The 27807-nt window shown below is 36.4% G+C and overlaps 1 protein-coding gene across 1 annotated transcript in view; it reads right to left on the reverse strand.

Annotated features, from left to right (window-relative positions):
* Positions 1-27807, reverse strand: part of TMC1 (transmembrane channel like 1) — a 155235-nt gene that overhangs the window by 94839 nt on the left and 32589 nt on the right. Inside the window, exons 4-5 of the mRNA XM_060014630.1 lie at positions 7155-7202; positions 3203-3374 (exon numbers count right to left, since the gene is read on the reverse strand). Of these exons, the coding sequence (XP_059870613.1) occupies positions 3203-3374; positions 7155-7202 (220 nt within the window). The remainder of the gene's footprint in view (positions 1-3202; positions 3375-7154; positions 7203-27807) is intronic.

The following is a 27807-nucleotide window of genomic DNA, read 5'->3' on the forward strand; positions in this document are numbered from 1 at the left end:
TCTTTCTCCTAACTAGACCCTGACTGACAAAAAAAATGTAATCTGACTCAGTGTTAGTCAGAAACATATTTTGTTGTTCACTAAACTCATGACCACACATAGTAGGGCTATGGCAAAAGATGTTTTTGAAAGTTTCAGCTGAATGATAGGAGGACATACCCATAATTTTACAGCCCACCTTATAAAATGACTTCGCAATCTCCTTTCTTTCCTACCAATCCAGAGTTTTTAATCAGGTCATGATTACTGAAACAAAAATTTAAATTAACCCTCTAAAATACACTTGTCATAGATACTTTGTTTTTTTTTGACCGATGCAGACATTTTGCTTAGAATAGTAATCCTGGTTCGAGAGAACTATGGAAATACCCTCCACTAAGATACAACTCTGATTGCCATTAGGTTGTTTCTATTTTAATTATTTGATATTTATTATATAAAATCCTATGGTGCTATACAACCATAATAAAATACTCACAAAGAATGAAAGAATGATCTATTTGATGTTTGGATTTACCATGTAACTAAAGCTTATTTCTCTACATTTCTCTACATTCCTAACATTAATTACGTAGTTTCCTGCTATCTTAAACCCAGTACTTTGTATGTTTAACATATTCAAATTCTATGATTCCTTCAAAAATGATATGAAATGTCTTCAATACCCTTTTCTGATTATCCCTATGAGAATACTTTTCTCTAAGACTCTAAATCACTTTGTACTTCTCTGGCACATTTATACTGTCTTATTTCATAATAATTTGTGTCTAAGTGGCCTCTCCCTTACTATATTATGAATTTCTAGAGAATGCAGGCAATTGCATAATCATATCCATATCTTCCAAAGAAATTAGCAAATTATCTTCCACAGAAGTGGAGCTGGATAAATATTTATTGAATAAATGTTTATGTACAGAGTTTTTCTGTATATTGGATTACCATCAAATATACTAAAATATAACAATGTCTTCCAAGATTAGAATGTTATAGAAAGACATTTATTCCTACACTAAATGATCTTAGACTGGTATATTTTTAAAGTCTTTGTTGTTAATTGTTGATTGCTCCAGGAAGATCATGCTATGCTACAAGGTATAGCTGTTGCCGGCTAAGTTACCTTCAAATATGCAGGTAATTAAAATATTACATTTTTGCATAATTAAAATATGATCATGCATAACTAAAACACTGTATTACAGGGAAACTGCTTTTCTAGGAACCACTCAAAGAAAGCACTAATCATATTAAAAGGGCATAGCACTGACATGCTTTATCTTCTAAAATTTAGGGCTAATCTGTGTAAGAATGGCTTTCTATCTTAGGTTTGATTTATTTAAACAACAGTTGTTAGGAAAAAGGAGGTATAACGTGCTGAATTTCTCAGTGCTATGAACATATTACTTACTCACTTAAAACTGGGTCAAGAAAAGCCTGTAATATTATTAGAAATACTCCAAAATGCCAAACGAGGCAGTGTTTTTTAACCAACTCCAAAGACGGTTAACATTACAACCTTGGATTTAGTTGGCTCTGTGGAGAAGTGGGGAGGGAGGGAACCAGGGGTGATTCTGGCTTCTCAGAATCAGGATGAGAGTAGGATCAGCTAAGGACAGACACTTTCACTGGGACAAGACTGCCCCAAGTAACAGGGGCCAAGACCCAGTTGATTCATATGGTCCTATTTCTAGAGGTTGAACACTGACGTGAGGGCCTTGAACAGACCAGGAGACAAGAGGAATTCCCACCCAAGTCATCTTTTAAAAAGGACATCTCTGAGGCACAAGTGGAGAGGAAAAGCAAATTGTGGAACACAACCTATATCATGCATATGTCTATTGGTGATGTTTTCTCAATGAAATACCACTGTCAGAAGGCATAAGCTTTGCTAGTAGGAAATATTACTACATAATAATAGCAATAACAATCACAATAAGACATGGAACTTAAAAGGGTGTTCTGTTTTTGAAAAGAACAAAGCATAAAAATACTTGAAAGGACGATAGACATAAAAAATGCCAGAGTCAAAACGTAAAGCAGGTGATGTCTTAGTATTCAAAGAGAAGAAAGAGGAGGAACTTGGGGAGGAGAAGGAGAAAAAGGAACAAGAGAAAGAAGAGGAAGAGAGAGATTTAAAAACTTAAATCAACAAAAATATAATGAAGAAATGGGTAGGGCTACTCTTATTTTAAAAGGAACCATCGTCTATTAATGCTAAGCTTCTCTACCTGACAAAATGTTCACATAGTTGTATTTAATTACAATTACTTATGAAGAGGAAAATAATAGCTTGTTATTGAGTACTGCAATGTGTCATCTTGGGAGGCTATCTTGGAAAGTTCCTCACCATTTAAAGTTTTAGGACTGTTTCAGAGGAGATCCCATCACCTCATGGTGATTCCCATGCCCCACCTGGGGTGGCAGAGGAGCTATTCTCTTAAATCCTTTCCAAGGGGTCTAGGTTTTCTATTAGTAAATGTGTTTTACATGCACACTTTTCCTACCTGCCTGCCATCTGCAATTTTCCAGAAAGCAAAGACTAGAAAATTATTTTCTTGGATTTTTTCCTAAACAGCATTTAATATATTATTCTACACAAAGACAGCACTCAGAAAAACGTTGGCCTGGTAGAACTGAAAGACAAAGGGTTATATTAAAAAGGAAATGACAATCCCAATCCTTTGTAAAGGGACAGATAGTTAATATTTTAGACTTTGGGAGCTATATACAGCTCTGTCCCATATTCCTCTTTGTTTTTTTTTAAATTACAGTTTTCTTAAAACTGTAAGAATCATTCTTAGCCCTTGGGTTGGAATTAACCATGGTTGGCCAACCCCTGCTCTGTAAGATAAGTGATTTGGGTTCATTGTTAAGGAGTTTTTCACTTAACTTCAGTAACGATGCACTTAACTAATGGGATAACTTTAAAATATTTAAATTAACTAAATATGTCAATGACCTAGACAATTCAGATCTCTCATAAGGGAATTTCTCATAAGTCCATTCTTAATATATATTCATTTTACAATTCTATTTTAATGTCAAAATACATTAACTAAGTGGAGTAAAATGGCAGATGAAGCCTGTTTTTCTGAAAGTAGGTTTAATTACCAATTTTAAGGCCAGGGAGTGCCTAAGGGAGTGGTCGTCTTTCAGCATCAGGCACTTCTGAATGAGAAGCAATTTCAGATAAGAACTAACTTACTCTCCTCTCCTCATCCTCCTCCTTCTCTCTTTTTCTCTGGCCTTCCTCGTTTCTTCATCCTCTGGTTCAGGTTCTGGGTCATCTTCATTGATGACATCTCTGGTCCGTTTCCTCTTTGGTCTCATGCTCTCTCTTCGAGGTAGTTTGTCTTCCTCCTCCTCTTCCTCTTCACCTAAACACAGCAGTTAATGCTTCAGTGAGCAGTATCAGAAAAGTGCTCTCCCACTACCAAATGTATTCTTACTTTTTAATTATCATTGTCACACATCTGAGACCATAATCCAGCAATTTGTCATATCAAGATAAGACGCACCATGCCATATATATTTCATAGCCTGCCACTTAATTACATTTATCTAGGGACTCCCCTAGATAAGTGGCGCAGTGGTTGAGAGTCTGCCTGTCAATGCAGGGGACACAGGTTCGAGCCCTGATCCGGGAAGATCCCACATACTGCAGAGCAACTAAGCCCTTGCACCACAACTACTGAGCCTGTGCTCTAGAGCCCGCGAGCCACAACTTCTGAGCCCGCATGCCATAACTACTGAAGCCCACGTGCCTAGAGCCCATGCTCTGCAACAAAGAGAAGCCACCGCAACGAGAAGCGTGTGCACCTCAACGAAGAGTAGCCCCTGCTCGCCACAACTAGAGAAAGCCCGCAACATAGACCCAACACAGCCAATAAATAAATAAATAAATTTAAAATAAATAAATACATTTATCTAAATTCTCATTTCTTGTGGTTTATCTACTCATATGTCAGTGTCGATCCCCAAATTCTAATAATGCTTAGAATTCCAGCCTTCATTTACTTGGGTAACTAGATGAGTTGGAGTTTAATATCACACCATGATCTCTCAGACCAAGTTTATAGGTTACCAATTCAACACATAAGGGTTGAATGTTTAACCACTATGTGCTAATACTACTTCTATCTCAGAACAAAGAATAAGAATGACAAGGAAATGCTACAAAACAGAATAATTTTGAAGAAATTAATGTATGCCTTGACATTCCTCCTAATTCAAATTATTCTCATTCTTTTTCTTTTTTTTACTTTTTGAAAAAAATTGAAGTATAGTTGATTTACAGTACTGTGTAAGTTTCAGGTATACAGCAAGTGATTCAATTATACATACATATATATATTTTTCAGATTATTTCCCTTTATAGGTTTTTACAAGATATTGAATACAGTTCCCTGTGTTACACAGTAAATCCTTGTTGCTTACCTATTTTATGTAAAATTATTCTCATTCTTGACTTCAAATATTTCTTCTTTTGCCTAGATATTTCTTCCTGTTTCTTAAATGAAACTGATAGTAAATACCTTTGCTTGATCATTTTATCTTTTTGATTAGAAATAGATATAAATAACTTGTAAATTTAATACAAAACTGAGAGAAATGACATTATTTTATTTTATTCATCAACTAACAATTAATGCCTTATATGTCCATAACTTCTTCGGAAGCTTTCAGGTAAAGAGTAGAGGGAGAATTCAGTTCCTTCCTTCACCGTTATGACATACATCCTACTTCACTTTCACTTTTGTTTTTTAACTTCTGATATTTAGAGTCAACTTCTGATGTTTATTACAAAAAACAAATATTACTCATAATTATCACTATCTTCTTAAATAGAAGCTACTTAGGGAAAAATTTGTGCTTTAATGGAAAACTATGAATTGTCTGCACCATACCCTTCTGTGTTACCTGATTCTGATTCTATGGAAGCTATTTTGTAACCTTGTAAGTTACGGATAACTAGATAGTAATGCAAAATAGTTCTTGTCTGTAGACAAGCAAGTGAACTCTGCTTAATGCAGAGACAACCTTCCACTACCGAAAAAGAAAATGAAAGAAAAAATCCCCAAAACAGTCATGCCTTATTTGCACAATCATTTCAATATTCCTGATCTATAAATATATCTGTTCTTTGAATTTTCCTTTAACTGGTAACTGCTATAAATGCCTCACCAGATTCCTCATTTATTAGTCAAATGTCTTAATTTTTACATATGTGTGTGTCATTATTTTATCTTTTAAAATCTTTTTGTTATTTTTTATTATCTTTTTAACATTACTTATCAAAATTTTTTTATTGATATTTCAAATCTAAGATCTAAATATTACCATTATTACTAAAGTTTGACTAACAGAGAGTAACTTTTCTAACCGGGTTTGGAAAACTATATTTTGTCATCAAAACCAAGAATGAGTTTCCATTTGTTAAATACTGTGGCAAATGTTATATGTTATTTGAACCCCACTCTGGCATTCTGAAAATTTACCCAGCCTTTATTGTTCATTTTAGTCACTAATTATAGAAAGAACACAGCCTCATAGGAACTGAGAAACAATTTCACCCACAAATAGCTCGAAAACTCTAGCAGCCACTTATTACCCTGCATTTTAGTATATTTCATATTAAGGCTAAACTATTAAGCTTGCAGAGTTTGACCATGGATGAAAAGTGTATTATTATATTTATATTTTAGCACTTAGAACAAAAAGGTCTTTATTTAGTGTTTTAACTAGTTTCCAAATATTCAAATTCTTAAAAAAGGAATGTTTTACAGTTGCCTACTAAATGTGGATTTGCATACATTACCTTTTGGAATGGGCTTGATTCAGTTTTGAAGGGTAGCAAAATATACCACGTCAAAAAGGCATTCTGAATATACCACCCCAAAATATGCCACTTTGGTGTATTGACTATTTTGAGCTGTAGCACTTGAAAAACAGCAAATGCAGGAAGAGACTTTCTCTGAACTTCTCTTAGCTGCTTAAAGACAGAGTCTCCAAAAGGAGCTCAACTGTCATAAATCCCCTCCCCAGGAGTTTCATCCCCAAGGAAGATAGACTATTATCACAGGAGAGGAGACTATAGGTCAACACCACATGCAGACACACTTTATCATAAACTATCATAATTCCCATCTATTCTCCTAAAACTTATTTATTCTCTCTCAAGAGACCTACATGCCCTCCCTCTCCCCTCTTTAGATGGTGTTCAAATCTAAATTTTAAGCCACCTCACAGTTATTCATTTTCCTGGATATCTCCCATGCATACATGAGGTGTATGTGTTAATAAACTTCTGGTTTGTTTTGGTTTTTTTCTTGTTAAACTGTCTTATATTATAGCTAAGAACTCAGGAGGGTAGAGCAAAAATTACTTTTCCTCCCCAACAGCAGTCAAGTCATAGCATCTAGGATCTATGTGAGACTCTGGGCTGTTTTCATGTAAAATGTACCAAATTAATGAAACCAACTGTCATCATGAACATTCACTGGCTGTCATGTTGGGCTCAGGTTTTTAATTGACAGTGTTGATGTATTCTCTGATTGAACTCTTCTTGAGATGCTGCTCTTTCAGTTTTGGTAAACTCAAAACTTTTGCTCATATAATGATCTTTCTCTGTTCCAGTCCATGAGGGGTCTGCATGCCTGGAAAGGGGTCACAGCTCTTGAGCTGAACCTACTCAAAGTAAAAACAACGGAGCAATTCCGACAAAATACCCATGAATTCAGTACAAAAGAACAGGTTTTTTCATTTTTATTGAACCACCTGATCAGTTCAGTCAAAAAGGTCAATCTGTTATATTGTAATAGATTCAGCCTTAGAGAAAAGCTTTTAGGACAAAGATTTTCATGGGGGAAAATAGTAAAGAAATAAAAGAGCAAATTTTTTCTGAACTACCATCTACTTACTCATGAGTAAATTATAAATTGGGTGGAATGTGTGTGTGCCAACTGAATGGAATCTCGAGTAGAGATTCTGTTTGATGGTCTTGATCTCTTTTGTGAGACCATCGAAAGTCATCCACACATGCTCCTCTGCTTGCATATGGTAGCATATTCCCACAAGATAAGAGGATGAATCCCCTGAATTCACCACTATTCCACAGGAAACATATCCCAAGTGGGGATATGTCCATCCCCACTTACTTGAACTTTCCTCAGTATCATCTTCTTTTTCCTCCACTTGGATTTGCACTGTTGAAGAAAGAAAAAATATTCTTTAAATATTTTTTAAATGGTATTTTTTAAATACCATTTTTAAATACCATTTTTAAATGGTATTTTTTAAATACCATCAATTCTTTAAATGATGGTACAATTGTTAATAACTGGTTTTTACTGTTATTATTTTCATTGTAAAGTTTTTTGTGCAGTTAATAAATTTTTTCAATAAACTTGTCAAAATAAGCATTGTTTATTAAAGATATACAGCTACAATATCTTATACAGTGCTGTGCAAGGACATCTCTGCTTCATCGTCTTCAACGATTTGCAAAACATACCAATCATAAACCTGTCAACTCAATTCAAAATAACTTCAACCAAAATAAATTCTGTACTGCAATAAGCAGATTTACAGTGTGTTGGGTTATTTCATTCTATGGTAAAAGGAATTGTTGGCAAAGCTATATACACATGCACAAATCACTTGGTTATTATAAATAAAGTTATTAAAATAGACAATATTTCATTATGACCAGGTACCCAGTGTCAAAGAATCTTTCAAAAATGCTTAAAACCTGATACTTCCTATTTGAATTATTTCTATAGGTATTATATGCAGACAGCTTAAATCTTCCCATATATGATTTACCTTGACTATGTGGAGACAGGTGATTCTACAGTTCTTTCCAAGACAAAGAACACCTCTTCTGTCTACTCCTCACCTCAACCTCAGCATCTTGTGTTTAGATTTGCTCCATTTTTATAAAGGCATATAAAAGTTTTATAAAATTTTACTGGTACAGTAATATAGGAAAATATATTAATTGGCAGATTTTTTCCCCTTGTCAACTACTGTCCATTCATCACAGGTTGAGACAGCCAGAGACAAAGATCTGCAAATTGCCATGGTAAAACTTACAGTAGACTATTTCTTTAAACCATGAGTCTAGTAACTCATTTAAAATATTAATTTACATATTTTTATTTAAGGTGGATGGGCATAAGTCCAAAAAGCAAAGATAACAAACGATGTTGCTGTGAACAGAGGAAACAACCTCTGGTTTTGTTTCTGCTCAGCACTGTCAAAGGTTATTATTCAGAACTTGACAGGCATATTGAAAAGGCAGCACATTCAGAGTTTAAATTCCATTCACAAAGAAGATTATTGTAAAAGCACTTTTTGCCTTTAAACAGCATCTGCATAAAAATTTTTAGGATATGCAAAAATGTTATCACTCAACATCAGCCATAGAATATGAAAATAAGTGTTGTTTTGTTCAGAGTGGACATATGCCTTCTGTCGCCGGTTGTAACTGGATCTGCACAGGACAAAGGTCTTTATGTCACTACTGAGAGTTCGCAATAGTGAAGGCAGACACTTCTCAGAGATATTTTATATTCAACAATAGTCCATGGTCTTTATTTGCAATTAATGCTGCCACCAAGTTTCTTCAGCCAAAGAAGAATTCACTCAGGAAGGCATCTTAATGATATAAGATTAGCCCTAGAGCAAGGTCTGATCAGCGTGCATAATATAGAAACAGCTGAGGACAAACAGCAAAGTCTGACACATAGCCTCTTTTGCACCATGCATAGCCAAAGCAAAAATTCACATAAAATGCTATAATGATTTGTAATAATCAACTCACTAGACATGATTAAATAAAGTTAAATAATGAAATGGAAGAAAATTCTAAACAACTAGAAATACAAGCAAATCTTTAGGAAGGATCATATATTAAACAAAAGTAGTAGAATGAAATGTCCCAAGCTAAGGAGATGAGCAAGAAATCAATTTCCTCTGACAAGCAGGGGAGAGAAAAAGCAGAGCTGGAGTCATAGGTCATCTTTTCAGGTACAGGAAGGATAGTTATAAATGGCCATTAAATAAAACCTAAAAATCCATAAGGGGAGATAGCCCTGTGGTTGCAAGTAAAGAAGAAAAAAGAGCTACGGTTTCTGAGTGATGTAATGGAGAGTATTGCAGAAATAGCTCCTTTACTCCTCTTCAGGTGACTTTCCAACAGTGATACTCATCTGTGCATGATCATCTGCACATTTTCAGTAGGTGCCTTCTTTATTCAACAGCATTCCTTTTGTCTGGAAGCTGAGTCAGGGGCCATGAAACAGTTGTTTTTATAGTTACTGTGATCATAATTGGTTTATTATTGACTCAAACCCTCAGCAAAGGCATCATCGGCATCAAGAACTAAACAGCAGCACCCTGACCAGGAGATTGAAGACTCCATCAAGAGCCTCAGACCAAGCTTAATTTTAATGGAACACTATTTGGTCTGAAAAGCAACTGTCAATGCTGATCTGCATCTCCTGCAACTCAAAGCGTTGCTGAAGAACCAATCTAAGAAGCCCCTCCCAGACAAAAGCCTGTGCAAAAGAATAACTCAGAACACTTAAATGGGAGTTACAGACTGTCTTTCCCTTCTCAGACAATTTTCGGCACGGCCTATTGCCATCCCTTCTCTCAGCAGTCCTTAGTAGCTTGCTCCCAATCATATGACCACCCTCATGTTCTGGATGCTTCCCAAAGCCTATTGATTATGTACTTTAAAAATAACCTCTCTCCTGGGGAGTGATGGGAGGACAGTGAAGGGGGGGAGTGGTTTCCTGTCTAAATGTTGAAGGCAGCAAGCAAAACTGCATTGAAGTACGCTTATTTAAGAGAGGAATATGCAATAGGAGCAGATGAACTCCTAGGCAACCCAGATCCTCATTTCATGCAAATAGACACAGTAATTAAAAACAGTAAAAGGAAACAACAGCAAAATGTCACATTTCAGAGGCATTGGAATCGTTCAGAAAAGTGGATGTTGTTCCAGGCTTTCTTTTTCAATCTATAGTACTGAAAGCATTTTATGCTTCTTCAGTATCAGTGGCCCAGTGGCAGGAAGAGTTTAATGATATTGCCTGTTCCTCTAGTTTTTGAAGGGATTATTGTAGCACCAGGTCATTACTTTGGAAACTGAAAATTCATTTATTCAATCAGCATTTATTGTGCATTTACAAGGGTCTACAGAGCAAAGTGCTCTGGAGTAGGAGTTTGTAAACTGTAGAAGGAAATAACCGTCCTTAAGGAGTCTTGCTATTTGATGCAAAAGAATAACTTTATAACTCATACCTAAACTCAAGTTTACTTGGGTTATACCAGCAATGTACTAATTATGTTTATTAGCAATGTACTAGTGTGTTTCTTTGTAGGGTTCCTTTGTGTGTGAGGAAATGTCAACATCAGCTCCTCGCATATAAAATGGGATACATTTCCAGGGAATATAGCCAATATTTTATAATAACCATAAATGGAGTATAACCTTTCAAAAAATGGAAAAATGATGTGAAAATTTATATACAATAAGGGGAAGTAAATTAACTTTGATATTTTAAAAAAGGCACTGCCATTATCAAAACTGTGCATATACACACATTTTCATGTTCTCTTGTGAAATGGTAGAAACCGCTCATTAATTAAATTTGAATTGTATTACCTAAGAAAAAATAAATAAAAAATAAATGAGGTAACTTTCATCTCAGAATAAACTGCCCTGAGACAGATATTAATCTATGCCATAACAAGCACATTTCCAAATCTTAGCTGAAGAACCCATGTCATCAGTATGTGATATAATGTGGAATATGAGAGGAAGAGAAGAATCAAGGACAATTCCAACGTTTTCGGCCTGGGCAGCAGCGGGTGGAGTTTCAAGGAAAGGAGATAGGAGGCTCTAGGGAGAATACCTTAGGTACGAACAGTTGAAGTTCAGTAGTTTAATTTGAAGAGATGGAGTCACCAAACCATACTGAAGTATCATTTCCCCTGTAGAGAATGGCACAGCACTCGGCTTCCATTCATTTATGAAAAAACTATTATTGGTGGGTGTTAAGTAAGGAACAGAAGCCACTCTCTGTGAAAGTGAACAAAAATGATGGAATGTGATTCTTCTTCCTCTCAAATATCTACCCAGGACATAAAATCTGACTCAGTTTAAATCAGCAGCTCCTTTTATTTTTGCTACTTTTAGGTCAGATAAGAAGATATTCATGACATTTGTTTATAACAATCCCAACTCCTTCAAATGATGGAATCGAGCATGATATTTTGGAAGCCAATGAGTAAAAAGAATAATTATTTAGCTCTTATGTCAATCAAATACCTTAATGAACCTGTAAACTATAAGACATTTAAAAAATCCTCAGGAGTGGAAATAACAGAATGAGATCATTACACTTAAATATACACAAGGTATCTGGGGGAAAGGTTTAATGTGACAGACCTAGGCTGATACTCTTTCTGCAGGTGCCAGTACCTTTCCTTAATACCATTAAAAACCTTAAAACCATAAGGTCTTCCTTAAGACCATTGAAAAAAACCATGGGGCACATATGTTCAAGAACACTCTGATGGAAACTTGTATAATAAATGCCAAAAGGCTGGTCATATTTTCAAACATTATGATATCTTGGAGATACGAAATAGTTATTTTAAATCACTGTGGTTATAAAATTACAAAAAACAATAATAATTTTGGTTTTTGGTAAGACTCACCAAAGAAGGAGACGGGGCAGGCAAAAAAAAAAAAACAAAAAACAGTAGCTGTCATTCTCTAATGTTTTTCCTTTTAGATAATATTTATTTTTGAGGCTCTTTAGTCCTTAAGAAGCAGAGAATAAATAGCTGCTGATGCCTGCTTTATTAAAAACACAATATAACATATTGTAGTTGCATTGAGGAATACAGGAAGAGAATGAAGTCTGTGGAGAAACACGTTTTACTACGAGGTTCCAGAGAGACTAACAAAAAGAAAAATAGAAAATTCACTCAAAATAAAGATTCCCCTTCTATCCTTTCACAATGAAAATAATTTCTTTTTATACACATAAGAAGAGGGGAAGGGGATGCACCCCGAATAGTTTGGCAATTTTTCCTTCTGTTTTTATGTTACATGAAATTAAAATTAAACAGGCTGAATGAAATGGGTAGCTGGTATGTTTCCAAGTTCTACCACCTCTGAGCCACAAGAGCAAATATGAAATGATGAAGCATAGTTCTTCAAATGGTAAATTATATACAGGAGTATTTGTGAGAAACTGCAATTAGATATTTCTTGACACCACTGGTCTACAGAAAGAACAAAAACAACTCTTATTCTATGTGGTTTGGAGGGTTGACTTTTTTTAAACTACACATATTCAGTAAATAAACAGCTATTTACAAAGGCATTTAGAGCTCTCTGTGGTTACAGAAAAGTAAGTGGTGAGTCTTTCTTTGCATTCAGATTATTTTGGGGCAAAGGACATTTCTTATTTAACCCTGTTGTCATAATATATATTCAGAGTGTGTGCTCTCACATTGCAATTACCGCCATAAAGGGCAACCACTGTAAATAAGTGTGCTGAAATGAAAATACGTTCTCTTGTGTGAGTTTCTGTGGCTACTAACCAGATGAAAATAGTGTGCTATAAACCCTTGGTGGCTATACTTATATATCCTTGGATTGCTTAGAACCAAAAGGAATCCTTCTGTCCCCGCAGCATTTCTGTAATATTCCCAATCATGAAGAAGAAGGGTTGTCAGGATTCACGGGTAAACAAACAAAACAAAACAAACAAAAAACACAAGAACTGTGAAACAACTGAAAGTAGACGATTGTCCTCAGAGCATAAAGAAGCTTGAAGCAAGGCTGGCCGAACTCTGTACGGTCTTTACACATCCTTCTTAGCACCAGCTTTTGTTCACAGAGAAGATGCTAATTACTTCTCATTAGCATACATTAGCAAATGTTAATGAGTGTCTTCTAAAGAACAAAAGGCAGTGGGGGCAGAGTCAGGATGAAGGCTGATTGGTGAGAGAAGTGCTGCAACAGAAGACAGAGGCAGAAAAAAGAAAATGAGAGCAGCTTAGAACTTGGATTTGTTTTCTGAAATTTAGAACTCGTCTCTCTGACAAAATATTAATAGGAGTAAGGATGAAATAATTTAGTTTATTTTTTCTTAAAAAAAAAGAAAAAGCAAATTATTGACTAGAATGAATCATTCTTTTTTCTGTTCTTTAGCTGCTTAGGAAGAATTACACTTTATAGGATTTGCTACGGACTAGATATATTAGCTAACATTGTCTTCAGTTAATGAAAAGGAATTCTGAATACTAGATGCCCTCAGGAGTTTATAAGCATTGTGACCACCTATCCACCCATGCCAATTTTTTCCTCACAGGCTCAATTTATAATATTCAGTAAGACTAAACCCTTAAGTAGTTTGTATGTAGTCTGTCATTTTATTGAAATAGCCCACATAAAATGTGGTATATGTGTTAATTTAAATCCTATGGGCAGCGGGTTAACATCTGAGTACTCTAGTTAGTAATCCACAATGGTAGGATGGAGATTTAACATCTGAAAGAAGAAGCACTTCAGCCATCTCTATCTCAAATTAACACTAGATGGTTTGTTAATTGGAGTAATGCTTTTTACAAGTGAATCTCGTGAAATTAAATGTGTGTGTGAGAGAGAGTGAACCTATTGGTTTGTTTCTCGGAAGAATCCTAATACAAAGAGTATCTGCCTTCAGGATCAACTTGATGGAAGTAGACAAATACTAGAAACAATAACACAAGATATAACGGCAAGTTCCACCAGAGAAATACAAGCAAAAGATCTATTAGAGTTCATAAGAGAATGAGATTATGCTCATTAGGGAATTTCGGGATATTCGCTTTTTGTCACATTTCTTCAAATATTTCTGGAAATACGCAGGAGACTAATCAATATAAATAAACGTGTTTCACTACTTGATTCCATTTGGATTAATTCCAATTCCTTCAAGATCATGGTCGTAAAGAACAAAGTTTAGGGAATTCCCTGGTGGTCCAGTGGTTAAGACTTGGACTTTCACCACTGTGGACCCGGGTTCAATCCCTGGTTGGAGAACTAAGATCTCACAAGCTGTGCAGTGTGGCCCCCAAAAAAGAACAAAGTTTATTTCCATGACTGGCCTAGTCCTGAAAAAATATGGCCTAGTCCTAAAAAAGGACTTTTGTTCATTTCGGTTCCTAAGACTATTGCATTCATATCCTAGAACTAGAAAAGACAACTCAGAATTTTCAAGTTGGCAGCTGGCTCTAGCAGAAAACCTGAGTTTTTAACTCAGACAAAATCATATTTGAGTTTTGGCTCTGCCACAATTTTATGCCATAACTTTGGATAATTTATTTAAATCCTCTATGCCTTAGAGAAAGGAAGGAATAATAACCATTATACAAGGAGAACTAAATGTAGTAACAAATGCATGCATTGTATATAATATAGAGTCTGGCACATAGCAAAGGTTATAATAATCGACAAGGATTGTTCAAATGCTTTATAACACATACTTAAACACAAAATTTTGACATCTTTCACCTAAAATTCTAGTAAGACAGAAAGACACATCTACGTAGACTGTTACCTTAATATTTTGCACTCTGCAAGTAGGAAAATTGCCACAGTATTCAGTCTGAGATTATGTTAAAGACTAATCATCAAAAGATAAAGACAAGAAATAAAATATTACCCTAAACTCTCCGTTTCTTGATACTCTTAGCTACCTCTCACCATGCCTGTTTATGATGCCAACCAGCGTTGAAAGTCGTGCTGCCTAAGCCAATGGGCAACTTCACTAGGAAACTTTTGATTGCAGCGATTGAAGAAGCACTTGTAGCACAGGTTTAAGTTGAACAAAAAGCAACTGGCATCCACAGGACAAATTATTATGACTCTCTGTCAATAGAAAAATAGAGGTGTAGGGTGGGGAGTACTTAAGACAGTACCTGACAGTCTGCCAAGTCCACTAAAAGTTGGGATCTTGTCCCTGCTAATATATCAGTATTCTGATTATAAGTGATTTTTTGTTTTCAGTTAAAGGTAATCAACTTTATCTTGATTAAATGCCAGAAGGTCAGGAGTACAATTGTAACCATTATGTCCCACAGGGAAGGGCAATAGTTAAACGTTAAGATCTATACCTAGTTCTATGACAGCCAGGTGGGAGGTAGGAAAGAAAGCTGGTGCTGATTAAAAGGAGACCCCTCTAGGGCTTCCCTGGTGGCGCAGTGGTTGGGAGTCCGCCTGCCGGTGCAGGGGATGAGGGTTCGTGCCCCGGTCCGGGAAGGTCCCACATGCCGCGGAGCGGCTGAGCCCATGGGCCATGGCCGCTGGGCCTGCGTGTCCGGAGCCTGGGCTCCGCGACAGGGGAGCCCGCAGCGGTGAGAGGCCCGCATACCGCAAAAAAAAAAAAAAAAAAGAGGAGACCCCTTTAAAAGAGCAACAAATAAATTCAGGGGCTCATTACAATTTTAACTCCCCATTATCCCTTCCTTTTCTTTCCATGAGATGGACTTACTTTGGTTATTGAGACAAGCCACATCCTAAATCCAGAAAGCAGGACCAGACTACATGAGGCTCAGTTTCCTAATCCAATATAGAACTTTCTTCAGGCAGTTGAAGGTAGGACTAAAGCTCTAATGCTAACGTCAGAAACTATTTGGCCTACGTAACGTAATCAAGTATTCCCCAAGAGACTAGTTCCTAGGTCTTACTGAGCCAGAATAGACTTTCAGCTCTTGTCTCTTGAAGGTGATCTTATCACTCAGACATTCGTCAGAACTGTTCAGTTCCACATCCTGTCTCATGTGTCATGAGATGTCACTGTGAATGCATGTGTGTGTATGTGTTTTCGTGTGTGTGCAAGAGAGGGAGAGAGAGAGACAGAGAGAAAGAGAATTTTAAAAGACTTAAGGAAAATTTCAGAATCGTGGATTTCTCTTCATGGCCTCTGCATTATTCTCAACCATCTACTTACAGTAAGTTAGTTCCAAGCAACACATTGTGCCAACTGCCTGTGCTTGGTAAAGTTGATTGCTCACCTTGTAGCCCAATTATCTTCAATAGCCTAATGGCCAGAAATGAGATTAGCTTATTCTTTATTCATCAGCTCAGCCTGGCAGCATTGAGAGTATGTTTTAATGGATTCCGTGGTCAAAGGCCATCAGTTTTCTTCTTCACTCTGTGACACTGAGTTATGCCACTGTCTCCAAACCTCTTCTCCTGTCTCCCAAATCCTGGAGGATTTGTAGCAGGGAGAGGCCTAGGCAGTACTTTCTAAAACTTTACTGTGCCTCAGAATCACCTGGAGAGCTTATGAAAACACAGATTCCTGGGCCTCTCCCACAAATATTGATTCAGTAGGTGGTCCCAATAATTGCCTTTTCTAAAAAGCTTCCAGGTGATGTTAATAATATTGCTAGTTTTCAAACCATGCTTTGGGAACCACTACTTTGAGGCATCCCGAGGGAATGGGGAAAGTTAATATGAGCCTGCCATCTTCTTTTAGGAACTATAACTCTCGTGACCTAGAAACTGTCTTCTTTTGATTGTCCACCATTATGCCAATACACTGTCTTAATTACTATAGCTTCATAATGAACCATGAGGGCAAATATGTCTTCCAAGTTTCTTCTTCTTTTACAAAGATGTTTAGCCTCTTCTAGGTTCTTTGCATTTCTATACACATTTTAGAATCAGCTTGTCAATTTACGCAAAAAAATTGTAAAAGCCAACTAAGATATTGATTGGAATTGTGTTGAATCTACAAATCAGTTTGGGGAGAATTGATAACAATATTGAATCTTCAATCCATAAATGAGTATAACCATTTATTTAGATCCTCTTTAATTCCTTTCAGCAATGTTTTGTAGTTTTCAGTGTTCGGGTCTTACACCACTTTGATCAGATTTGTTTCTAAGTGCTTTGTAATTTTTTTCTGATTGTAAATGATATTTGTAAAATTTCAGTTTCTGATTGTTGTTTTTATACATTGGTCTGTGGTTTTCTTAGAATGTCTGTCTGATTCCTTGAGTAGAAAGAATTCTCCAGGGAAGCAATTAGAACCTTGATATATTCTTGTGGGGCAGTTTTAAACAATAAATTCAGTTTCTATTCAGGTTATCTGTTTCTTCTTGAGTGAGCTTTAGTAGGCTATCATACAAGTAATTTGTACAATTTACCTAAGTTGTCAAATTTATTGTCATGAGTTGTTCATAATATTGCCTTATTATTCCTTCATTATCTATAGAATTTGTAGTGATGTCTCCTCCCTCATTTCTGTATTCTGTTACTAGGTGAATAACTGTTTAATTAAAATTATTATTTCCTCTTGATAAATTCCTGATTAGTCTGGCCAGTGGTTTATCAATTTTATTGATCTTCTCAAAGAACAAGTTTTTGGTGTCATTTTCTCTATTGATTTTGTTTTCTACTGATTTCAGCTTTAGCCCTTATTACCTACTTTCTTCTGCTAATTTTGAGTTTTATTTACTCCTTTTCTTTTTGGTTTCTTAAAGTAGAAACTAGGATTACTGATTTGAGACCTTTCCTTTTTTCTAATCTAGGTGTATAATACTACAAATTTTCTTTTAAATACTGTTTTAGCTGCTTCTCAAAAATTTTGAAATGCTATGTGTTTATTTTAATTCAGTTCAAAACACTTTCTAATTTTTCTGATTTATTATTTGACCCAAGGGTTATTTAGAAGTGTGATATTTACTTTCCAAATTTGGGGGGATTTTCCAGATATCTTTTGCTATTGAGTTCTAATTTAATTTCACCATAGTCAGAGAATATACTCTGTATAATCTGAATCTTTTCAAACATATTGAGATTTATTTTATGACCTAGAATATGGTCTATCTTGCTAGATGTTCTATATGCTTTTGAAAAGAGTGTGTATTCTGTTTTTCTTAGGTGGAGTTATATAAATTTCAATTAGTTCAACATGGTTGATAGTGTTGTGGAGGTCTTCTATATGCTTATTAATTTTTTTGCTTGTTCTATCAATTATTACAAAAAAGGGTGCTGAAATCTGACTATAATAATCAATTTGCCTATTTTTCCTTGCAGTTCTATCAGTATTTGCTTTATGTATTTTGAAGTTCTGTTATTAGGTATATAAATGTTTAAATTTGTTATTTCCTCTTGATAAATTTACCCCTATCTGTATGAAATGGCATTCTTTATTCCTGGTAATATTCTTTGATCTGAAATAGAACTCAACCAGTATTAACATGGTCACTCCAGCTTTCTTTTGATTAGTTTCATATGACTTTTTGTTTCCATCCTTTTTACTGTTAACCTATTTGTACCTTTATACTGAAAGTGGGTTTCTCATAGACAACATATAGTTGAATCTTGATTTTTGAATCTAATCTGACAGTTTCTCACTGTTAATTTGGGTATTTAGACCATTTACATTTAATGTGCACATCTACATAATTGGGCTTAAATCTATCCTCTCGCTATTTAATTTTTGTTTGTCCGATCTCTTTGTTTTTGCTTTCCTCTTTTCAGCCTTCTTTTGGATGAACTGACTTTCCCAGTGATTCTAGTTTACTGTCTCTTATGGCTTACTATCTATACTCTTTCTGATGCTATATTGAGTGGCTGATTTAGGGTAAAGTGGTACTTAATAATAGTCTATCTTCAAGCGATATACCGTTTCATATATAGTGTAAAACCTTACACTGGTATGTTTCTTTTTCTTCCCTTCCAGACTTTGTGCTACTATTGTCATACATATTTTCAAGTTCACTAATCTTTCCTTTTGCAATATCTAATCTGATGTTAATCCCATGTACCATATGCTTCATCTCAGACACTGCAGTTTTTATCTGCAGAAGTTTAATTTTATCTTTTTAATTTCATCTATGCCGCTACTTAATTTTCCCATTAGCCTCTTGAATGTGTGTAACATAGTTATAATAACTGTTTGTCTACTAATTATATCATCTGTGTCATTTATGGGGCAATTATGTTTATTTTTCTTATAATTATGTGTATTTTTATGCTTCTTTGTATTCATGATAATATTTGATTACATAATAGATATTATAAATTTTTCCTTATTGGGGTGTTAAATATTTTTATATTCCTATAAATATTCTTCAGTTTTTTTCTGGTATGCATTTAAGTTACTTCAAAACAGTTTTATCCTTTAGAGTCTCACTTTTAAGCTGTTAGGTGGGACTAGAACAACATTTGGTCTAGGGCTAATTTTTCCCTATTGCTGAGGAAAAATGCTTCTGAGTACTCTACTGGTATCGCATGAATTCTGAGGTTTTATATTCTTGCTGGTGGAAAGAGGAACTATTCCCAGACCTGTGCAGGCTCTAGTGATTGCTCCCTCTAATCCTTTTGGGGGTTCTTTCCCCAACCACTTGCATGCATGGATCATTATTCAGTTGAAAAGTCAGTAGGAACAGTGCAGATCTCCAGAACTCTCTCTCTCTTTCTGTCCAGCTTTCTCTTCTCTGGGAGTCTTCCCTGTGAATTTTAGCTGCCTCAGTCTCCCTGGGCTCTAAGCTGTATCTCCTCAACTCAGAGAGCTCATTAGTCTCTGTTTATATCCCCACCTACCTGCACCATGGCCAGGAGACTTTCTCTAGACAGTCAGCTGGGGCAATCATGAGTTCACCTCATTTGTTTTCCATCTCTTAGAGGTCTCTATCCTTTGTTGTCTGAGGTGAAATGTCTTGAAAACTGTTGTTTCATATATTTTGTCCATTTTTTGTTTCAGAAAGGAGAGTAAATTCAGTATCTGTACTCCATCTTGACCAAATGAGAAATCTATTCATGCTAAATGTTCTAGAATTCTGTAAGTTGATTTCTTTTCTTCCAGTCACATGGGGGGGAGAAAACCAAAAATACATAAAAGCAAAAACAAAAAAACATGAGTCAAGAGCCTTGGCTGCCTCCCATGTCTTTCTTTTTTGTTTCATATTCAATCACCTCAAGTTGATTCCACATGGAATTACCAGTTTTGAATGGTCACATAAATTAACTATGCATCTGTTAAATAGAAATAATATTTATATGTATTTTAATGATATTCAGAAATGTTTGACATATCATGTAAAAAGATTATAAAAATTCAGTATATTACAGAATATAAGTGATCTGAAATAAATGCCTTATGCAAAAAGGGGGTGGAAGCTGAGATGAAATATGCCAAAATGTTAGCAGTCACAACTGGATGATGAGATTGTGAGAAGTCAGTTTCTTCTTCTTTAGACATTTTCTGTATTTCCAAATTATTAAGGTAAATGAATACTTACCATATTTACTTTTAAAGATACTTTAAAAAGTAAAGTTGTGTTTTTTATTTTTTTAATTTTAAGACTGAGATTTAGGGAGACAAAAAAAATGGGGGAAATTTTTGAAAAAAAAAAAAAGCTACAGAAAGTAAGAGGTTACTGCTTCACTATGTCTCCTAGAATCTCATTCAAACTCTTACTTTCTTGACCCTTGCAGTTATAAAACATACACCTGTGTCCCTGTAAAGAAGGCCTAGATTATAAAACATCATGAAAAAAACAGGAATAAAGCAGGCAGAACTTAGCCAACAACGTTAGGAAGAAAGAGCCAATTCATAAAATGTTTAGTGCTTTCTTCAGTAGTGGCTAAAATGTTCCACCTTGCAATGGAGCTCAGAAAAATGTCTCTGAGACATTCTGGAAGTTTAAGGAGAAGTGATGGGAGAGAGTTTCAGTTAACTAACTCTACTTTCTCTTGGTTACCAAAGTAAGAGACCTCAGCTGACTATTTCATTCTTAGGTCAGGTACCTGCCATCATCCTCACTTTACAGAGAACAGTAGTGAAATGTCCAGATAATTCATCCATTAATTCACTCAATGAACAAGAATACAACTGTCTATGGAGACAAAGTACTAGGAAGGGCTTTGTATCTTAGCTGAAGGAACTGTCTCATTCTTAGAATCAGGCAGACCTGAGTTCAAAACCTAGCTCTGCCACTTCAAAAAGCATGACCACAGGCCACATCAGCTTTCATCTCAACAAACTGTAAAAACAAATAATTTCATAGTAGTGTTGTGATAATTAAATAAGTAAAATGTATGTGGCAGTGTCTGGTATACAGAAGACACTCAACTCTATATTAATCTAATGAAATCTGGGGAACCATAAAGTAAATAAGATATTTTTCTTTCATTTCAGGAAGTACAGTCTAGCTAGAAGACAGGCTATGCACAAATAAAATAGTTGGTGTAAGGTGGAATGTAAGTAAGTACCCTGATACTTAATGTCAAAAATAAGAGCTAAGAAAGAGGAAACATCCCAGGGAACTGAAATGGTCAGAGCAAGGTGCATAAAAAAGGTAGACTCACACTGAGTCTCCAGATGTAAAGAGATTGGAAATCACTCCCATCCTAACAAGAAAAAGCTGAACAAACTGAAAATCAGCAACTCTTCTAAGATCTGTCAGAGAATCGAGGTCACAGGGCAAACTGTTGTCCCCCCCAAATTAGAGACAGAGACAGGCAAACACAGAGAACTGCAACTTACCAGCACAAAACCCTACAAGCAGAAACCCCTGTAGGAACTGTTACTGGGTAGAAAATTCTACACGTAATTGACAAATCGGTGAAGGCTCCCTGTGAACAATTCTGAGAGTTAAACTGAATCTCTAAAAAAGAATTAGAATTGGTAAAGAGGAACTTACAGCCCCAGTGAGGTAAACAGAGGAGGGGGGATGGAATTTATAACAATAGGTGCTGTTACCTGTAAAAAATGAATAAATAGAAACCTCAATTAAATAGAATTGGGAGGCCAGAAGGGGGAGCTCTCACACCCTGTGACCAAAACAGAGCACAACAGGAAGAAGACAGATTCCTTTCCTAGCACAGACTCAGCCAGTGAAAAGCCATGGACTCTTGGCTTACTAAAGCCCTTTCAATTTCCTTTCCTATTTTGTTTTTAATAATTTTTATTGGAGTATAGTTGATTTACAATGCTGTGTTAGTTTCAGGTGCACACCAAAGTGAATCAGTTATACATATATCCACTCTTTTTTAGATTCTTTTCCCATATAGGTCATTACAGAGTATTGCATAGAGTTCCCTGTGCTATACAGTAGATCCTTATTAGTTATCTATTATATATACAGTAGTGTACATATCTCAATCCCAATCTCCCAGTTTATCCCTCCCCCTGCTCCTTTCTAAAAAAGCATTCTCCTTCCCTTCCATGCAGGGACTTGTACATGGCTCACCATGGTTGCAGACCCCTAATTGCAATTCTCTGCTGATCCCCAATAAACCCATCTTTCCTGGAGAAATATCTGGCAGTCTGTTTCAACTCAACATACCTGACTATATTACCGCTAAGCAATTGAAAAATTACAGGGATTAAAAATGTCCAGAGTCCACAGAGAAACCCAGTGGTCGTTGTGTTATTGTCCCAATGTTTAAACAGATTAAGTGGGTAAGTCCATTAACATATAGTGGGTTGTATATATGTTTGCCTTTACTCCCAAGATCTAACTACACATGGTAGTGAAGAAATTTTAAAAGGTACTAACCCACAACACAAAGGGAAAGAAGGAATATCAGCAGATGAGCGATCTCTACAACATTTAGAAAACGAGAAAACAGAGAAGTCTGGTGTATCCACGCAAATGAGTGTAGTGCATGTGCATTTTTATAGTGAATGTGTGGCAACTAAGAGGAAGGAAGCTGACTTACACTGCAGAATCCAAGGGATTAGACCTTAGAGGCTGGAGGAAGAACATAGGGTAGAAAAGTGCCCTAACTTGAAAGTCAACACGGGAAATTTTCTTTGCCATGCCACCTCACTGAGGTTGCAAGAGCAACTAGACAGATGGAGAAACCGAAAACTGCCAGGTGTCACTAGTTCTCCTACCCTGCTTTAGTTTTCTTCATAGCACTGTAGCATCTGACATTATGTTATCTAGCTATTTGCTAACTGAGCCACTGTTCATTTTCTCCACAAGCAGTAAGCTCCAGGAAGGCAGGACCAACCTTTGTTGGTCTTCTTCAACTCTTTCTCCTTGGTGCCTGGCAAACCATAGCTCTCAGTAAATATTTGTAGCATGAACGAGTGAAGTGAATAAATGAATGAATGAACCAATCCACCAATGAACGATAGGGATATAACACAGTAACTTCCTTCCAGTCTCAGACTTATCACATTTCCCCCTGAGTCTTGCTTGGGGCCTTTCCTATACCCTTCCAAGAGGAAGAAAGATCATGAGCCCAGTCTCAGGAAGGAGGAGACACTGGCCATGGAGGGAACAGAGAAGAGCTCTGCCCAAAGAGATCAGGGCTGCTTCCTTAGGGCTCTTCCCTTACTTCCTTAGAAAAGATCATGTGTTTTCCTTACTCTATCTCTTGTGCCTCTAAATATCAAAGCACTTTTTAAAGTAGCTACTGTAAATTTTTCCTCTTGAAATTTTTTTAACATCTTTATTGGCGTATAATCGCTTTACAATGGTGTGTTAGTTTCTGCTTTATAACAAAGTGAATCAGTTATACATATACATATGTTCCCATATCTCTTCCCTCTTGCGTCTCCCTCCCTCCCACCCTCCCTATCCCACCCCTCCAGGCGGTCACAAAGCACCGAGCTGATCTCCCTGTGCTATGCAGCTGCTTCCCACTAGCTATCTACCTTACGTTTGGTAGTGTATATATATTTTAATTTCCTGTCTTCTCACTACAGCATTTGTGCGGTCCGGCAGCTCTGCTCCTCATATAACCCCAACCTCCTCCATGCAAGGGAAATGTCACTGCAGGGGGATGGAGAGGAACCATGGCAGGGAACTGCAGGCTGTGTTCCCACTTCTGCACACCATTATACAGACCATTCCATTCCTCTTCACAGAGAAACCAATGCCTCTTTCTCATGAGTGGGATAATTTTCCCTCCTAGTGGTCCATGCTGATAGCTCACAAACATCTAGCACCCTCACCGACATCTACACATAGACAAGGAGAAGTTTAGAGGGGAGCAAAAAGCTGGACAGATTTTTTTAGATGAACCAAATGATTGAAAGGCTATTAGATTAATCTCAAAGTCTATAAACTAAGGTGGTATCATGGTGTGAAAGGTAACATTCAGGTCTCCTGACCCACAGCCTGAGTCACCAGCTGTCAAACTCGTGGATTCCAAAGAGGAGCTTGCAGTGGTTTATTTCAGTTCACAGGTGCTTCCACCCAACCCCTCCCAGGTCACTGAATGCAGCGTTAACGCACCCTGGATTTGATATTCTGTGTGTGAATATCTTTGCACCACCTTCTATAACAACCTATCTAAATAAGTCACCAAGTCTAAAAATAGACCTACTTCCTTAAGTTCTGCCTTTGATGCCATATAACCTACCAAGGAAAATAGTATCAGAGGCCAACCTCCTTTTCTAACACCCCCTGCAAGCAGGAGCTAAGAACAAGGAGTGGGGTCCTAGACTACACTCATGTCTTCTTACACCTACCTGAAAGTGGGTCTCAGGAGGTGTCTTATAAAGCCTAGGATCACTCTACTCACTCTCCATGTACCTATTCATAGTACAGTCAACCGATCACTCAATAAATATTTACTAAGTCTTACTATTCTTGTGGCAGTAGAAGATACACGATATTAAAAGCCAGCCATGCCCCTGCTTTCCCGTATCTTCCAGTGTAATCAGTGATATGATACATTCTGACATTTCTGAAAGAGTCCTGATTACAAATATTTTGCTAGCCATGATATATTGTTGCAGAATTTTCTATATTTAAAAAAAGTAACACATTTAAAAATATATAGCATATTAAATGAGCACACTTTCATATTATTAGAACAAAAGAAAACAAAACCTTTGAGTGTTATTAAACATCAAAACATAAAAGATGAGATCTGACAAATGCAAAGCTTTCTAAAGAGATAGAATGGCTCCCAGGGCATAATAAGTAGCCAAAATAATGTCATTGATGTACTTGAAAAACAAAAGCAGTCGGAAGAGAGGAATTGGTCAGAAAAAGAGGCACAGAAAGTGGGAAGCCAAAAAGGAAGTGACGTTAGTGCTTATTAAGCATTATCAGGTGGAAAGAGATCCATATTCTGGAGAAGACAAGCCATTCTAACGTCTTTGCTCTTTGTTTTTGTTTTTCTGTCCTGCCGGCAAAACTGGAATGTTCCATCAGACCTGGCTGAAATATCCCTGAAGTCTTTCAACCTATCCTGGCACTGAGCATGGGCTCTCCAAGCAACATTTGCATTATAATCTGGCTCCCCATGTAGATTTTCTTTAGGGTAATAACGGCTGGCCAGCAAACATTAACTGTCAGTGAGTTTAGCAGCAAGCCAATCGGCTCACCTCGTCCTTGAAATTTTTCAACCTAAGAAAATAAACTTAACTTCATAAGTTTGTAAAATATACATATATATATATATATATATATATATATATATATATATATATATATAAAGTGCACAAATTGGAAAAAAATGATCTGGCTAGTGTGTCAATATTTGGTCTGGAAAAAGTGGTGACTATCCATATTAGGAACATAAATACCTTCTTCACTCCAAAGCACTTGAAGAAGAGTGACATGTTCATGATGCATACTTAATGCCACAGGAAGTATGAAGAGGAAGAAATTATGTTTTACTGAAGAAATCCAGGAAAGCATCACAGAGGAGGTGGGAATCACCTGAGCCTTGAAGATGGGCAGGGTGATGATAGGAAAAGATTGAGAGGGGCTAAGGTGATTACTTCAGTAAAATAACATATAGAAGTTGGAAAATGTGCTGGGCATGCAGGGAATGGAGAGTGGGTCAAATGCATTAAATATGAACTTAAAGTAAGAGGAAGTTCAAATAGCAGGAGACCCTGACATACTGGTTTGGGAAATCTAACGTCACATGGAAACAATGCGAAACCATCTAAGCTTTCTGATGAAGGATGAGACAGAATGGAATGATACTCTAGGAATTAGGCAAGGTCTGAAAAAATATGAGCCATGGCAGAAAACTAAAAAGCACTCCTTTACCTACCAATAATTTACATTCTTGTGTAAAAATAATGTATTGATATTTTCCATCCAGATACCCGAATGAAAATCAATGAAAGCAAGCTAAAAAGAAAAGTGGAGGACAGAGTTTACAGTACTGGATCCTAGATCACAATGGTATTATTATAATATGGGGAAGCCACAGGAGGGCACAAATCTCTGGCCACTTCATAATTTTGACTGGAACTTGCAAGTATATCCTGCCATTATTTTCTAAGTATTCTGTGGGAGGTTAGCATTACCAATATGTATCTATACTGAAATCTTTTATGTGGAGTCAGAGAAACTCTGGAACTATGAAAACCTGTTTGTGTATCTGGGGAGTTGGAACAGAAATAGAAAGGCAGGAAAACTTCTTTTTCTTTGAAACAAAAATATTTTTTTAAAGGCAGATAGTATTGGGGGAGGAGATGCTATTGTATTAGTCACTGCCTCTCAAAAACCAGATATTTAAGAACTGAATTATTAACTTGAATGTAGTTCAGTAAGTTCAATGAAAAGGAAGTATATTTGAAGTTAGAGAATTCCATTTCACAAAATCACCATATTTTAAGGCTTGGGCTAGTTGCAAGTTTAACTTTCACACAATATTAGCCGTGGAATGAAAAAAACAAAACAAAACGAACTACTCTTGCTGGGAAGACTGTTTAATTATTCATTACCCAGGAAATGTCACGGTGGTGCATAAATGAGGGACCCAATATTCAGACATTAAGCAGAAAGAAGATAGCATCAACATCAAGAGGGTAGGAAGGCCTCTTCAATTTACACAATGTGTAGATAATCCCCACCCACCCACCCCCAAACCCCGCCTTCAAGCAGAAAGGACAGACGTGAGGAATAGGACAGATAAACCATTAGCCCTCAGGTGTAGAAAAAGACATATAGCATCATGAAGTCATTCTCAGAGTTAAAAAGTAAAGATTGTGAACTCTCTGTCATAGATAATTAATATTTCACAATTAGAGTTCCCAGGCAAGATCAGACCAGGAGCAGAATGGAGCACAGAAGGGTAGATGAGCCATACCAGCCCGAAAGAAATTCCTTAGCTGTCTTGATTAAAGCTTCTAACTGGTTCCCTTAAGAAAAAGAACTGGATATTTATATCAAAATCTACTGTGTGCCCTACTAACTATAACTATAGCTCACTTCAGTAAGCATAGGTTATTTAATTAAAAATTAAATAAATGCTATCTTTAATCAGATTCCATCAGATTTCACTTCCAGCCCTGGCTTTCAGGTAGATCCTGTAGCTTTCTGGTAATTTACAGTTATAAGAATCACCTCACTTTGATAAGCCATAGTCATTTTCTGGTATCAAGGTATTAAAATACACAGTCCAGTCTAAGACTTGGTTAATGCATTCTCCTGAGGGCCTTTTGCAATACTCCCATAGGTAGGACCCCAATATTTCACTCCACAGGCAGCCTCTGTATCTGTACAATCCTCATTCCAACAAGCAACCTTCTTGGATGAAGACTCATCAAAATCACTCAACCACTGTTACTTTCCACTGTATCTATTTGGCCAAGGAAGAATATATGAATTCTTGCCTTGATAAATGATGGAAATGTAAGTTGTTTTCAATAATTCCGTGTTTGTTTGTTTTGGGAGTATAATTGCTTTACAATGTTGTTTCTGCCACACAACAAAGTGAATCAGCCATACAACATGCTCCTGTTTGTGGGTACTACATATTATATACTATTAGCAGAAAATTGTCTAGGATAG

The sequence above is a fragment of the Delphinus delphis genome, chromosome 6 (genome assembly GCF_949987515.2).
Source record: "Delphinus delphis chromosome 6, mDelDel1.2, whole genome shotgun sequence".
In the NCBI taxonomy this organism is placed as follows: domain Eukaryota; kingdom Metazoa; phylum Chordata; class Mammalia; order Artiodactyla; family Delphinidae; genus Delphinus; species Delphinus delphis.